General features: G+C 43.9%; 1 protein-coding gene and 1 long non-coding RNA gene across 3 annotated transcripts in view; one reads left to right on the top strand and one right to left on the bottom strand.

The window, feature by feature from the left end:
- The first annotated feature begins 362 nt into the window (after positions 1 to 362).
- Positions 363 to 1,539, top strand: LOC104628820. The gene is made up of 2 exons (XR_738112.1): positions 363 to 545; positions 1,295 to 1,539. It is a non-coding gene; the product is annotated as an uncharacterized LOC104628820 (long non-coding RNA).
- Positions 1,540 to 2,522: 983 nt separating this feature from the next.
- LNX1 (ligand of numb-protein X 1, E3 ubiquitin protein ligase) overlaps positions 2,523 to 16,032 on the bottom strand; it is a 70,281-nt gene continuing 56,771 nt past the window's right edge. The window contains exons 8-11 of one of the 2 annotated variants that reach the window (XM_010297524.1): positions 12,690 to 12,867; positions 10,525 to 10,753; positions 3,953 to 4,111; positions 2,523 to 3,211 (exon numbers count right to left, since the gene is read on the bottom strand). In XM_010297524.1, the coding sequence (XP_010295826.1) occupies positions 3,076 to 3,211; positions 3,953 to 4,111; positions 10,525 to 10,753; positions 12,690 to 12,867 (702 nt within the window). In that variant the 3' untranslated portion in view covers positions 2,523 to 3,075. Of the gene's footprint in view, positions 3,212 to 3,952; positions 4,112 to 10,524; positions 10,754 to 12,689; positions 12,914 to 16,032 lie in introns of both variants that reach the window. The other variant, XM_010297525.1, reaches the window with a different exon arrangement.

Here is a 16,032-nt window from a genome sequence, read left to right on the forward strand (position 1 = left end):
GATACATTATATTATAATACATTGTATATGTATGTTTATACATTTATTATATATAAATAATAAATATGTACTTAATAAGTACATATATATACTTAATAAGTGTTGAGTGTTGCACACACTGATCTGAAAACATGACTAGAGTTTATGTAGGATTGTACTTTGTTCGCAGCTAGATACCAGTTTAAGCTGAGTGTTTGATGACTCCTGTATAAACTTAATGTGACACTGTTGTAAGGTGAAGAGCTTTAATGTCCTTTTAGCATACTTTGTGGATCTCGTTTAGAAATGCAGAAGCAATGTTAAGATTTTTTTTCTGTCATTTCTCTGAAGAGTGTGTAAGAATTTCTTTTTTTAATATATATACTGCTTGGTGTTACTGTCCTGAAAATACCATCTTTTTTCATTAGTGATGAAGAACGATATAGATACAGAGACTATGCAGAAAGAGGCTATGACCGCCATAGAACAAGTAGAGAGAAAGAGGATCGACACAGAGACAGGAGACACAGAGAGAAAGAAGAGACAAGACACAAGTCATCTCGAAGGTTTGATTTTTATTTTTTTTTTATAGGATACGAAAGGCTTGACCAGTTTAAAAAAAATAAAGTAAACTTTTAAAAGAACCCCAAACAAACTGGAGTTTTGTGGAAAGACTGTAAACACTTAGATGTACTACTTGGAACAAATCTGCCATATAAAATGTGGACAGTCAAAAAGCAACGTTGGCCCCGAGTAGCTTCTTATTGAATAATGTATGTGAGAATATTAGCTAGTGAACAGGAATTACGAATTTGGGGAAACAAGAGTAAAAATGGTGGGTCAGAAAGAGGTGGAGTGAAGCTGACATTCAGCAGCATTAGTGTAAGAACTCAACAGTGATTCTTCGTAAGTAAAATAACCCTCATGGTCACTTGGTAGAAGTTGTTCAACATGATCCTTTTTAAATTAGAAATAAATGTGAAGTCCCGGGAAGAGGGTCAATAAGAATGTTAAATCATTAAGGGATGCCAGTAGGGACATGACATTTCTAGTAGTGATGCTTTTAATATATGGGTTACAAATGTGAAAAATCACTCCAGTTTCCCACCAAAAAGTACAGGATGGGGGGATGTATGTACCATTCTATGAAAAATTCAGTTTGGCACTGACATCCAAATACTATAAAAGTCGGAACAGGAGCAGGTGCCAGTTTTCAAATACGAATGCAAAGGCTGTTTTTTTGGTACTCTGTAATTAAATGGGGCCTGAAGTGTCACACAATTGTTTTAGGTATTTTTTCTCTCTCTTTATTTAGCAACAGCAGACGCCGTCATGACAGTGAAGAAGGGGACAGCCACAGAAGGCACAAACACAAAAAATCCAAAAGAAGCAAAGAAGGAAAAGAAGCCAGCAGTGAACCTGCTCCTGAACAGGAAAACACTGAAGCTGCCCCTGTGGAATAGGGTTGTCTGATTTTTGCTTACTTGCATATATATTAGTGCCAGAAATAGATTACTACAAATCTTGTTATTTTTCTGGGTATTAAAATAATTTGCTCTTAATCTTGTTCTGTTAGTTTGAAATCAAAGGTTACTTTGGTTTTTTTGAAAATAAAAGAATGAATTTTTCATGTTAAGATTCCTGGACTGACTTTGTCTTTTAAGGAACAGTATGAAAATATCTTACAGCTAGAGGCTTATGCTCTTAGAATATATCTGGGGCTTAAATTCTTTGTATTAAATTGTCTCTCTTTTTCATAAGCCAGTGGGAAGGTCATTTTTTTACTGACTTTAGAAACAGTGTGCATTCACTTTATTACATACCAACATCTGGAACAGTGTGGGTTTAGTATAGCTTTTGGAGTTCGTATTTGAAAAAGTCATGCTTTACTGCAGGGGCAAGGCAGGAATTGCAGACACTTCAAGAACCTTGTACTAGGGTGAAATGAAAAAAATTAGGGAAACTGGGAAAGGTGCTGATTGTTTTTAGTCTGATGGAACACTGCGTGTGGTGATCATACATTTGGTAATTATGTCTGGTTTGTGTGGGTGCATAAGGGTGAATTAAGCTGGATAATCATCCCTGCTGCTTTTCAGTGGCTTAAGAGAAAGTTCATTTTAGTCTTTGTTCTAGGGGAACAGCTGTCCTGAATATGATGAAGATTAACAAAAATATCCTCTTCCCCTTGCTAGCTTGTGAGGAAAAAAATAAGACTTTGGAACATGGGTAATTTACAGAGAAAGGCAAAGAACTAGTTTAAGAAAAATACAAGACCATCCTTACTTTCAGATTTACTCCATTCAGAACGGTATCAAGTGTGATTGGCAGGGCAGTCCTGCAAAAATTGTACTGCCCTGTCAGCATGCTATTTAGAAGATTTGCTTGATGGCAGTAGCTTTGCTTGATGGCAGTAGCAGGGTGCAGGGTACTTCCTTAAAAACAACAATTCTACATAAAAATCCTATATTTAATAATAATAATCAAAACATACAAGGGAAACTAGGTGGTTTGGTTTTGGATTAAAATAATGGCTGTACAAGTACACAGTTACAGTTATTTTTAATTATTTTAGAAATTTAATTCACAGTTTTACAGACTAACAAACAGTACTTGAAAGTCTTGACAATACCAGCTTCATGCTGACCATGAAAAGGTACATATATTCAAAGTGCTGTTAATGTGCTGGATAAAAACCTTCACCTGATTTTTGCAACTAGAAAAATTGCAATAAATTTTTGCGTAAGTTAGTCAAGGATTTCTTTTGGTAAATCAAAATAGAGTGGGTGAGCAGGAGCTGCTGCACCTTAAATTTCATTATTATTATAATGCATTAAATATAGATATGTATATAAAAAAACCAACTTAAGAATACGGGGAAGGAAAGACTTAAGTCTGTAGCTTACATCACTCTGATGTGATTTTCTGACAGGTGTCCCTGCTTTGCCTAAACTTGACTTTTCTTGACATGCAGATTGAAATTTCACAAACCTTCTCTTTATAAACACATACTTGACCTCCCCAAAAAAGCAGAGACTGATGATCCTTTTTTTTCCTCCTGTGTTAAATTACTTGTCATACTCTCCATGAAGACTTGCTTTATAAAAAAGTGCCAGGCCAGGACACAATTGTGAGAGTAATTTTTCCTTTCAGTTCTTTGAGCATCCTTGCCAAGCAGGCATGCATCATTCCTGATGTGTTCCTGCCATTGACAGCAAGGAGGATGTCACCGCATCTGGAAAAACAAAAATATGAGAGAACAATTAAACAAGGTGACTTCTTAGCTTAAACATCTGCAAATGCCAAAGCATGTCCTTAAGCAGGGAGGGAGCAGTAGAAATGAGTATTACTATTCCTTCTCTGGCTAACCACTCTTCACGAATAAGGGAATAATAAAGTAGGTGAAAATACTTCATTTTGGTGTTTTTTCCTTACAACTTTATAATTAATTAGACATATTTGAAAGAAAATAGGGTATAGTAGATGGGAATGGTCCATGTTCTGAACAAACTATGTTTTAAGACTTCTTGATTTAAGTTTGCTCCATAATTCTGCATTACTTTCTTAAATTGTACAGGTGTTTGCAGGGAAGGTGGTCGGTTGGTTGGTTGGGTTTTTTTGAAGTGGGGATGTGAGAAAGCTGCTCTGTGCTGGCATGCTTTGTACTGCCGCAGAGATCAAACTGCCTTGTCTTTATACTTACTCATATACTAGTGATTGCTAGACATCTGAAAATATTCTACTACAAAGGCAAATCTGTTAAAAGTTCAGGACACTGTCGTGGTTCGCTGAAACCAGGACGGACACTCGCATCCTATTTCCAGATCTGTCAGAGTGAGTTCTGTATCAATGAGTCCTCTTTTTTCCCCACCTACACTGTCTTTGTGAAAATGTGCTTAACACCCCCCCGCCCCCCGCAATTAACTAGATGAAAGACTTACTTAAATGCTACTTTTTGTTAGATAGTTATTGTTACCTAATTCTGCCATCATTATATGCTGGTGTTCCCACAACAATGGATTTGATAAAGAATGGTTTGTTCCCAGTATGTTCTTCATAACCTCCTACAATGCTGAAGCCAAGACTTCCAGATGTATTTCTTCGTAATACGATTTCTTTGCAGCTGTACAAATACCTGAAACAAACCAGTCTAATTAAATGTCTTACAGTTAATTTTAGATTCTGATGAATCATTAATGATGAGTCTCCTTTTTCATATACCCACAGAGTGCTTTGAAGATGTAAAATAGTACCAAAGCTCCACTACAGTAGACACCTACACTTCCTTTCTATTTTTTTATAGTGCTTAACATGACAAGTTATCCTAAATACTAGGGGTTAAAATATGAAATAAGTTGTTTCATAGAGTAAGTTTTATAGAGTAAGAATTAGTGCAAATTATCTAGTTGCAACTGAAAGTGATGGAGAAAAACACTTAACTGAGACTGGATTTAATATTTGCAAACCATCATTCCAGAGGCTATTTCACCTACCTTGTACAGTCCAGTGACTTCTTTTATGTTCTGGATAATGTGCTCTCAAAGCACACTAAAAACCTGAATACCTGTTTTGTTTCTCTTTTTTTAACCAGGCAGGAAAAAACAAGGTTAATTAGTTACAGAGCAACTGAAATTTCTGTGCTTGGTACTTAACCCACTCATTAATGTACCCAGGAATGACTGAAGAGCCTGAAAATCCTTTTGCTATTGCAAATCTGAAATTATAGGCTGGTCTACAGCAAGCAACTGCTACAAGCGCTACTCAGCGACTCTTCAGGTTTCTAAGAAACAGCTGACACGTCTTCTGTAGAAAGATAAATAACTTTAATATCTCAAAGACCAATGCTTCTAGCTTTTTTTAACTTTTATTTGTCAAATAATGCTTTTGCTGTGTTTCACAGCAGGATTTTATAGTAATACTAGATGGGTCCCTCAGGACCCACAAATATTCACCTGCTGCCAGGATGGTAGGTATATAATATTTGCACAAGAATTCACTGGCTGCTAATGTAAGAAACAGGTGACATTTGGTTCTTTCCTCAGCAGCCAGGCATTATTACTTTACCACCTGTGGGCTTCTTCAATGTGCAAAATCACTTAAACCCTCTATGTTTGATGGTCCTTATCAAGGTCATGACCAAGCAATGCCAGGATTCAGCCATTAGTGCTATTCCCTAGTGTTGATTTGGGGGGGGGCGAGGGTCTCCGCTGCCTTAAGGAGGACGTCGCTGAAATCGAAAAGCGGTCGGCTAAACCCTAATGCCTTAGAAAAGAAATAGCTGAGCAGGTAAAGACATGAGAGGAAAATGCAGTGAAGACAAAGAAGGCTTACATGCATTCTGTACATACGGTCTCTAATGTTATCAGTTACGCAGTCTCCAGAAAGCAGAAATACATACTTGCTGTCAAAGTGTATGCTAAATTTAAGTAAAATAGACACAGCATAGCATTGTCCTCTCTGCCAGAGCAGGGGAAACACATAGGAAGCAAGAAGCAGCAGAGAAAAACTACTGTCCTGACTCCAACCCCCTCACCGAAGGGACAGGCTGTGACCTGCTGTGACAATGAGTCAAAGGCGGGAGGAGAGGTGCCGGAGTGAAGCTGAGCATGTGAAAGAGGCTTTCCTGTATGTTTACATGTTTGTCATCTTTGGTTCCCAATACCCAAATTTGTAAATAAGTATTTTAAGTTAAATTCCCTAAGCCAAGTCTGTTTTGCCCACAAGAGTAGTTGGTGAGCAATTTCCCTGTCTTCTTTACTTTGACCCGTGAGTTTCTCGCTCTCATTCTTCCTATTTTCTCTCATCCTGCTGCGGCTGTTGAGCTGTGCGGGTGCGTGGTGCAAGCCATCACACTGGCCGTAGCTAGAGATTGGCTCTTGACAGAATAGGAGCGGCTAGGTGGTACTTATACCTTTAAATCCATGTTTCCTTATCTCCATCCTATGGGATGGAGCGTAAAACACGGCAGCGCACCATCCACCAACTGCACATTAACGCTGTCAGAAATAGGAAAAGGATGCTGAGAGGCAGGCACGAACAAATCTGGGCGATCCGCAAAGCTGTTACCGCTTGCTCCAAGTACTTTAGTACATAAGCAGAGATTCCTCTCTGCCCGAGCAAAGAGCAGCCCAAAGGGAGTTAGCTCATTTGGGTCTGTTGATGGCTGCGTAGCAATAAAGAGAAGCTAGAAAGTGCCACAGAGAGAAAATGAAATAAGTACTTGCGTCATCCGAAGACGCTTAGTGTGTTTGAGTAGATTACTTCTCTGCGGTAATGAAAGCCCCGTCTGTGTGTTTTGACCCGTTAAACTGCTGTAATCCACTGAACTGCAGCCCATCCAAGGAGAACCGTCTTCTGCCTTGGAAGAGAGCGGCTTGCAGTCTTCTGCATCTATCTGTATGTACTCCAAAAGCTGAGGACAAGGAGTAATTTATGTGTGAACTTGCCTCAGAGTCAAGACTCGAGGATAAACAGTGTCTAGACACACGGTCCTATCATAGGAAATAGTACAACTGAGCACCAGTTACTGATGCAAGAGGAATTTAAAAGTGCCTGTTTTCAAGTAGTTAAATGTACAATTCCCTGCTGCTTCTTGCGAAGCGTGAGTAGCCTGATGCTCTGGGAATCAAAACCAGCCTGCCTTCAGGAGGAGTTCAGCAATAACAGGCATGAAAAGCATGACTCCCTCCCCCTGCCCCGTTACAGTAGATGACTGGCAGTGGAGTACAGTAATATTTGACAATTACTCCCATCAGAGCCCTACAGCCTGGATGGAGTTAATTTGGGAAAGTTTCTGTCCTAGTTCCATCTTTTATGTCCAGTTCTACCCCTGGTTTGCAGAATGACTTTGGCTACCTCCTGTCTTTCTCATCTCACTTTGCAAACAAAGAGGAGCACTCCTGCGAAGTACTAATGTTTGTAAATGTTATGACAGGATGATCTATAAAGTATTGTTACGTGCTAGCTGGGGGAAGGAAATGTGAGGAGAGCAAAGAAAGGAGAGCAGGAAAACAAGCAAGAGTAGAAGAAACATCACGGGGCTGGGGAAGCACTTTTCACCAGCTGCTCCACATTATTTTCTTTGTGCACGCTCCACAACAACATTTCCCTCCAACAATAAAAGAAAGAGGCTTGTCTTCCTCAACAACAAACAATTAAATTAGCTACCCTGAAATAAGTCTTTGGGCAGGAAAGCTTAAGGGCCTGCATCACTGCTTCCTCCCCACGCCCAGCCCGCAGCCCCTCCGCTCGCATGCGGTCCAAGTTTTGACAGATGTCAGATGCACATGTGCGTCTATTTTATAACTGCCACATATTGGATTGTACTACAGAAAGAAAAGAGGAGTTGTTTATGTACCATCAAGCCGTATAAAAGTGACCAAGGCCAATTTTAAGATCTCACAAGAAAAAGAGCCAAAATTTAAGTGAGAGCCACAAATGTTAAGTTATGCAAGACACCTTTTCCAAGGCTTTGAGCTTTGGTGCAAGGAGTCAGACAACCTGGCTGATTCTGCTGCTGCTGACGTGCTCCAGAAAAACAGCATAATTCCCCAGTTCTCAATATTTGTGCCTCCTGCCTGTGCCCATTTCTGTAACGCCTTTGGGAAAGGGGCAAGTTCTGCGCTAGTACAGAGAATTTGGCATTTACAGTACACCAGCCTCAAAGGTGAGGAAGGTACTCTTAATTGTATAGCTATTACTAACGTTAGCCTGTTATTTGACTTCATCGGTCATGGACATGTCTGTAGATACCCTCTAGTGTTTAGCTCATGTCAGGCAGCACATTTTATGGGACCATCCTTCACAGGATTTTCATCAAAACTCTATATCCTTTGAATAGTTTTTACTTTTGAAGGACAGACTCTCCTCTCGGTTTCCTGAGCCCAAGCATCCCGCTCTAAACCGTGGTGTCAGGCTGCCTCTGCGCTCCCCGCCTTGCTTGCTGTGAACGGATACTCACACAGCACTGCTATGGCTTGTCTAGAGCCGCATCTTTCCCATCTTGACAGGATTTAAAGAACCCACCATCCAGGTGCCTCCTTTTTTAAATCGTGCCTGTTCCTGGCCTACCGGTTTTACTGCCTTTTATATTTGTTCAGTTTTTCTTATGTAGGTGTGCCCCACCCTGCCCATCTTCCCAAGTACCTTACATGATTCTGTATAATCTTGATTTTGGCGTTTCTACTTTTTCATCAGCTGCACCAAACGTTCTTAGACTCATGTATCTTGGAGCAGTCCCCCTGGTAAATGGTTTTAATTAAGGTAGGTGAATCTTCACCATTTTGCCCCATAGTTGCACATCAGACACAAATTGCACATTTGCCAAGATGGACCCGTCAGACAGCTATTTGGACAGAGAATAATTTTCTCTAACAGCCTGGAAAACGTCATGAGACTGCTGGCAATACCTTGAGATCTAGTGGGATATGATCCTTGCCAAGAGCAAGCTGAAAGCCAGATAGGGAAAGGTTAAATGCTCAGCCTGGAGGGAAATGAGTTAATGGGATACACATCCTAGTGAGAGAACGTGCTGAAGGACTTCCAGATGTCTGGTGTGGGCCCTGGAGAATCGGTACAAGGACAAGAGGGTAAATGCACTCATGAAGAGTCTGATAATACCTAATGAGCAAACCCAAACCTGATCCTCACAACCCTTCCTCAACCAACAGCTACTAATAAGGACGAAGTACACCTTAGTTACTGTCACATCTAATCGGTGTGGGTCCCTGTCTTAGTCTGACGCTCAGAGCAGCGTACCAGCTCAGCATACCAATGCCCCTACTCTTCTGTGGTGGGGAAGGGCCTCGCTGTGCTCTGTGCACGGCATGGCAGCTGAGGATGGAGTTACAATGAACTCCCGTCTGCAGCCTTGCTGACACTGGGGATGATTTTCCTTCAGACCAAAGCGGTGGGAATGGCTTCACACATGCAGCCTTCGAGGCTGGGGGATCAAGTAAGCTCAGAGACAGCTTTTAAAATGGGAAAAACCCCTCTTCTTTCCAAACTTCAAACTGTGGGTGCAAGCCTGCAGTACTGTGGATCTCTGTCCTTCGTCTCCATCACCTTGCTGAGGACATGAGGAATTCAAGCAGCTGTGGGCAGGAGATGATGACCAGGCAGCTCAGGTTTTCTATACAGGACAGCAAAGGTGGGGTTAGGTGGCACGTAGGCAGGGTGCAATTGTTTCAGCCCACCTAGCAATGGATGGTGGTCGAAGGCAAGAGCCAGCATTGCTGATTGCAGCGTCTATAAGGGCTCTAGCCTGCTTGCTCCCTCCCTGCTGGGAGCATTACCTGTGCTCCGGTGCCTTCATGCTGGTGCATAGCTGGTCAAGCTCAGGAGTGCAGAAGAAGTGAGCAGAAATGAGGACCTCCCTGGGCCTGCCTGCAGTGAGACTGGGTCAGAAAAGTTTACCATTGCCTGGGGTAGCAAGTCACGGGTCATCCATCTGCCTGCTTTTCTTTCACAAGAACAAGGACATAGTCCACTGGAGGAGGGACCTTTCACCTGTGGGTGACAGACATACAGCCTGCCTTCTGCTCTTGCAGTGCTTCAGCGTGTGCTACACAGTCATTAGCCTCAGGACCAGCCCCAAAAAACATCTGGCCTTCACGGCAGACCTTGCTGCAAGGTGAATGAGCTCAAAACAGCTCAAGCCAGGAGGAGGGAAAGCACCTAACCCGCTACGGGAAACGAAGAGGAGTCCTGAAACTGTGCCTGGAGAAGAGCCCACCTGTTTTGCAGACCATCTTTTCATGCCCTCCCGTGAAAGAGAAAGGGACACACCGAACTGCTGCCGGGGTAGGAGTGTGGGCGGAAGTGACTTGTGGGCTAATTTCTTCGTTCCTTAAAATTGAAATGCCCGTGTCAACTGCGTGATGCTAGCTTTGCACACGCACAGATTCACGGCGTGTCCTCATTTAATACTTCACAAAATGTCGCTGAAGCTGCAGGCGTACACCCTGTACACCCAGTGTGCTTGAGAGAACTTAACGACAGGCGACGTGGCTGTTATTACCCTTACTGAACCCACGACACAGCTGCTTCCCCTGCATGACAAACGCACTGCTTTCGGTCGGGGGTGGGGTTAAGAGAGGTGAGTGGGAGATACCGGCCAACTCCACAGGCTGTGCAACATCTGGGCACGGCCAAATTCAGCGGGGTTTGGCTAAGGGGAAGGGCTGAGCCGCTTGAGAGCTGCAGGAGGGGTAGCCCTGCCTTCTGCAGGGTGGTCGAGCCTAGACCCCAGTTCAGCGAGCTCCTGTATCCCTGCAGGCTTTTCCTTTCGCTCCCTAAGTGCCAGATATGTTTTCCAAGACTGGAACAATTCAGGATTCTTTCCTCCCTTGCGAGGGGATCTGCGTGTCTATTTTTCCATGTACACATACCCGTTTACAAAAGGGAGGTATTTAGAGTCAAGTCTGCGACAGAGCCTGGATTTAATTAAGATGTCAGAGCGATGAATCAAGCCAAAAGAAAGAATTGCCAGAAAATATAAATCTTTCCTCCCACTCCCCTTCCGCAAGAGGATGCAATCTGTGGACTTACCGCGGCAGCCCCAGCCACGTAACCCAGGAGGGTGACCACTCGCTGCTCTGGGCGGTCGCCTGCGTGGCCTCAGGGGCCGGCAGGTGCCCCCGCGCCTCCCGGGCTTCGCACGCTCTCATCTCCAGGGCTTTGAGCACCACCGACGAGTTGGTGTTTTTCAGCAGGGCGACGGCCTCGCTCCGGCTGACGCCCGTCAGGTCAATCCCGTTCACGTTCAAGAGGATGTCACCTGAGACCGATAAACTGGGTGATAAAAAAAAACCCTGCAAGTGTTTCCAGGATTCCCTCCCCACCCCCACGAGCAAGCCAGTCAAAGTCAGGGCCAAGAGCTTGCTGCCTGATGAGGCTGTTTGTTAATCCTATCGTTTAACATGGATGTGAAGCATATGCTAGTAAACATGCCACAGGCATGAGGGAAGGGGCTAGATCCCCGTACACAGGAGCATCGCCCGGCTGGACGGAGGCTTTGCTCTTGGCTGCTTCTCACATCACGTCCTGCCTGCAGAGCCAAACGGCACAGCCGGGGTCCTGCTGTACCAACAAGCACTGGTTCGGGCACCTGACGCTAGTCCAGGTCTCTGAAGCATGCTTCCAGCTGACAACTGTCGTACTCGACCTGAGCTTGAAACCCGAAATCTGAAAGCTCGAAGGTGGTTTTCTCTCGGCGCTCCCTAAACTTAGGGCTGCTGCTCCAGCTGGCTCTTCGTGCGGTTTACTTTGCGGAATAACGTATTATTATTTTAATGTTAATGCCTGTTTGAATGGCCGCAAGCCAAAACATCTTTCTGTGTGCCTTATTTATGACGTAGGCACAGCAGCTCCAGAGAAAAATGCAAAGATGACCTCAATTACTACAGGGAGAACAATAAAGACATCATTAATGTCATGCAGGCAGCTGCGGCGCCGAGTGCTCCGCTACCCTCCGCGGCACGCTCCGAAGCCCGGGCTCCCCTGGGTGCCCTCCGCCCGCGTGCTCCTCCGGGCAGGGGCTGTGCTCACCGGCAGCCCAGGCAGCGTGACACGAACATTAACCTCTTCTTGTGGTCTGCCCCGATGAGACAGACAACAGCCCAAGGGCGGCTCTAAACCACGGAGGCTTACGACGCTGTTACAACATCACGTACCCGTTTGTTTCTAGTTCTATCAAATAAGCTAGGCTGAATTTTCCGTGCTCATGCCTCGTGATAAATATTTTTTGGAAAATGTACCCCACTGAGAGGCGGTAATTTCCCAGCAGGAGGAAAGGGGAAACCTGCTGGCTTGCTCCTGTTGTCATGTTCTTACACGGGTTTTGATGAGCAGCCATAGCTCCCGCAAAGGGGAGGTTCCCACGCCTGCCGGTGCCGGGCGCTGCGACCCCGGCTTGTGGGGCTTGGCTGGGCTGCAGCTGTTCTGCCCCACTTTTGGGTGCCTTTGCTTCCCGCCCACTCAGGGTTTCCCTTCAGCTTCTGGGTAGCGACTGGGCTGCAGCTGAGAGTAGGGGAAGAAGGGGAAAGGGCCGGGGAGGTGTGTGGTTGCTGGATGCGGGGTACTGAGGCACTTGGCTCTTGGAGATGTAGCATCCTGAAAACGGAGAGTTTCACCATTCCTCTACTGCCTACCTATTCCCGCAAAACCCACTGATAAAATATGCTCTTCATCGTACTCTGAAGGCTTATTCATGCAGAGGGGAGAAGCTATTAATTTTATTAATAGTTACGTCAAGAGCCAAACGGGGTTATGAAGCCGATGTTTCCAGACATGATATTGAGCCACAAGGCACTAACATTGCTTCATATATGATGGGAATTCTGCTCCTTTATATTTCTTTCAAAGCCATGAATGATATGCCAAACAAGCACAAAGATTTACATTAAAAACCCATGAAGGTCGCACAATGAAGATTTCCATAGTTAGGAGATGCTGGTGCGAGCTCATTTTCCTGCGAAAACCTTTTTTTTTTTTTTTTTCCTTTACCAGAATATGGCTACATCCTACTTCACAGAGATGGTTACTGCTGCATATTATCCCTTTTCTAGTGGTTGACTTGAAACCTTCTAATCTGATGCATCCCAAAATCTATGGAATGGCTGAAGACGTCAGGGTGTGATGTTCTTTCACTATCCCTCTGCTTTTCAAAGGAAGCCTTTGAATTAAAGCAGGCTTTCAAAATCCCCTCTTTTTACCTGTTTTTATCCTGCTGTCTCTGCTGATAACTCCTCCAGGTTCAACACTTATCACGTAGATCGGCAAATCCCAGTCCCGGTTAGATGCTCCGCCTGCTACGGTCATTCCCAGCGATTCTGTGTGATCTTTCCAGACAGCCACCACCTTCTCATGACAGGTGACGGCGTGAAGAGTGCTCTGTGATGGAGAAAACAGCAGCAACAAACACAGTGGGCATGGGGACCTCCCCGACAGCTTAGGCATTTTCTACCGAGATGAATATTCGTTGAGGGAAGACCAAAGAACTTCACAGCCGCCTGCCAGGCCTGGCCAGATGGCAAGCACGACTCTCTCCGGGGCTTCGGCATCTGCAGTCTCAGAGCTACGGCCAAGATAGTCCGTGCTTTAATAGTTAAAGTCAGGCACTGATCCTGCCAAAATCAGAATTGTTTTAGAGTTAAGACTAATAGAGGGACGTCTTTGAAATGTAAATAAGGAATCTGATTTTTTTTTTTTTTTTTTTTTTTTTAATGTTCTTAATATCACTATTGGTCCTCGTATCTTCTGACTCTCAGGTCATGGTTCTTATCTTGCTGGTTGCGGTCTGAACATCATCTACATAGATAATGAGGAATGGTCCACCTGGGTTAAACGAATAAAACTCTTGGGGACAGATTAGAAGGTAGACACTTCATTTGCTCTTCCAGTTTTCTGTGTTTCTGTTGAAATTACAGGTGGGAATACACCCAAAAAATATGTGTTTCTCTCAGGAAAAAGAGAAGGACGTTTATAGAGTGAAGACCCAGCAGCTTCCAGGGTGCTCTTCCTAGTGCTAGTGCTTAAAAAAATCACTTTGGGACAGTCACCTCTACTGTCTGAGGACAGTCATCCCCTTATTCCTCCGCCTGAATAGCAAAAGTCACACAGCCCACCCCTGCTCATGCAATAACTAGTATATGAGCGAGGGTGAAACAACTCACGGGCCGCATGGGGATGGAGGGACAACACAAGCTCCAACAAAACCCGTGAACAAAATGTCATGTTTACAACGCATCCAACTCTTACAGAAGAGTTCGAGAGACAAGGATGCTTCTCCAGAAAATCTGTGTTTCAATGTTCATTGCTTTGATTTCCTTAAGTGTTTCATAAACTCTGCTCCTGGCATCAGCTCCTGAAGATCCCAGCCCGGCTTGCAGGAACAGCACCATCCATTCCGGGCTCATATGTAGATATAACAGCATGCTGCTGAATACATTTCAAACGTATCTTAAAAAAAACCCCAACTTTCTCATTCACAAGCATGAGCTCTCATTTATCATAGGCAGAAATATCTATAAAATTCAATTAAAGCCACATTAATCACTTCTTAGAAATCCGAGATCCCACAAAGACATTCCTCCTCAGTTCCTGGGCCAGCAGCACAGAAAGTGGAGCAGGTGAGTCCATCGCTGCTCTCGCAATGACAACAATGGACAAAGGAAGACAGCAGCAAGAAGTTTTTATGGGAGTAGGGCAGGCTGTATATTTGTTTTGCGGTTTTTTTAAAGGTATGTTTGGTGGAACTAATTCCACATCAGGATTTCTGTGATGCAACATCGACAACAAAAACCAGAATCTTTTAACAGCTTAGCAGAGGATCTGTAGATGCTTGAGCAGGAGAGCAGCAGCTGCCACAGAGCTCCAGGAACAAAAAGGCAAAGAGCTCGGTGGAAAAGGTCTTCTCTTAGTGACCAGGACAAAAACCAAACCGATATAGTTGTTTGGATGTATCGCATCTCATCTGTGCAGAACACAGCCACTGTGGCAGAGTAATTTGGCTTATAGCTTGCAAATGAACCTACAAAATCTCTGAAGGTTTTACAACATTCCCTTTTAAAAAAAAAACATAAATGTTTTAGTCCAGATAATTTTAACCTTTAACTTTTATCTTTAAGGTATAAATGTTTTAAACATAGTAGTTCTATCTTTGTGCAAACTAAACTTAATATTTCATGTATGCTTGTGCAAAAACCTTGTCCTTTCTCTCTTGGAAAGGAATGGCTTTCCATCAGGAAAAGGACACTTCCTGAAGCATGTGGGATAGGGGCATTATTAATTTCCAAAAGAATGACAAATTTCAGACTGAAATTTTGTAGCAAAACATGAAATTTGAATTAGATTTGCAGCTCCACGTGTTCAGAGCAATCCTATTACTTACGCAGTGTCCATCGTGTCTCAGACACCAAAAACATTAGCTGTTGAACTGGCTAATGCTCTGTTTTTGAGGAATCAGCACAGAGAGAAGCATGTTTCAAAGCAGTGCTTGGTAACAAATTGTCCTGTAATACTTCAGTGAAGAAAGAATCAGAAGAGTACTGCTACTTGTATGCTCAACCATGTAGGACCAGTTTTCCTTTGAAGCTACTCTTCCACATGTCATTTTTTTCATGGTTGTAGATAGAAAGGAATTGGGGCGACTCGGCTGAGATAAAGGCAGTGATGAAAGGAAAGTACAGCCTTTCTTAGTAAACACACGTAGAGCTTTCTTGGAGGTACAACTGATAGTGAGTAAACCAGTTAAAAGGCAATTTTTATCAGTGACTGCATTTCAACACATTCTCTTCTAAACAATTGTCCTTCTCTGTCATTTTGAAGTGACCTCGGAGGTCAGGAGAAGAAAAACATAACAGTTCATCTCCTCCTCTTTTTAATTTTTTTTTTCTTTTCTGTATATTTACTGGAAAATAAATATTTACAGCAGACTATCACAACATCAAAGCCATGACACGTGTCTTGCAGGCTAAAGGCGTAGCTGTGTCTGGAAAACGTACTTCACCTGAAGGCTAACCTGCTCCTACAGTTAGAACACGTTGCCTGCTCAAGCAACAAGGCGACAGATTTGTTTGAAGTGCTAGACAATTTGTCAGAAAGGAGTAAGAAAACAGTTCCAATTAAAAACAAGTGCTACTTAATTAATGGCAAAGCTCCCACCGACTTCAAAGAAATCGAATCTGGCCCATTTATGCATTTCAGCCCGGCTTACCAACCTCGGCTGCACAAGAAAGAGTTTCTGACATCTTCTCTTTCCTGAATCCAGGCAGCAGCCAGAACACTTCGGGCTGTGCCTCCCCGATCTTCGTAGGCAGGAAAACAGCTCGGTGGGAGCCCGTGCAGGACCAGTGTCCCGGCGCGCCACACGCCCGGCATCGCTGCCACCAGTGCAGGACGTGGTCACTGCAGAGACCGTCCTCCTCCTCCTCCAGCGCCGTGTTGGCTGCGTGGCTGGTTGCCATTGGCCTGAAAGAGAGCCGCCGCCTCCTCACGCTTTCCAGATGGAGGCAGGCTGTCATGAGGGCAACGGCTTGGCCAAGAGCGGGTCCCGGG

The sequence above is a fragment of the Phaethon lepturus genome, unplaced genomic scaffold (assembly GCF_000687285.1).
Source record: "Phaethon lepturus isolate BGI_N335 unplaced genomic scaffold, ASM68728v1 scaffold45261, whole genome shotgun sequence".
In the NCBI taxonomy this organism is placed as follows: domain Eukaryota; kingdom Metazoa; phylum Chordata; class Aves; order Phaethontiformes; family Phaethontidae; genus Phaethon; species Phaethon lepturus.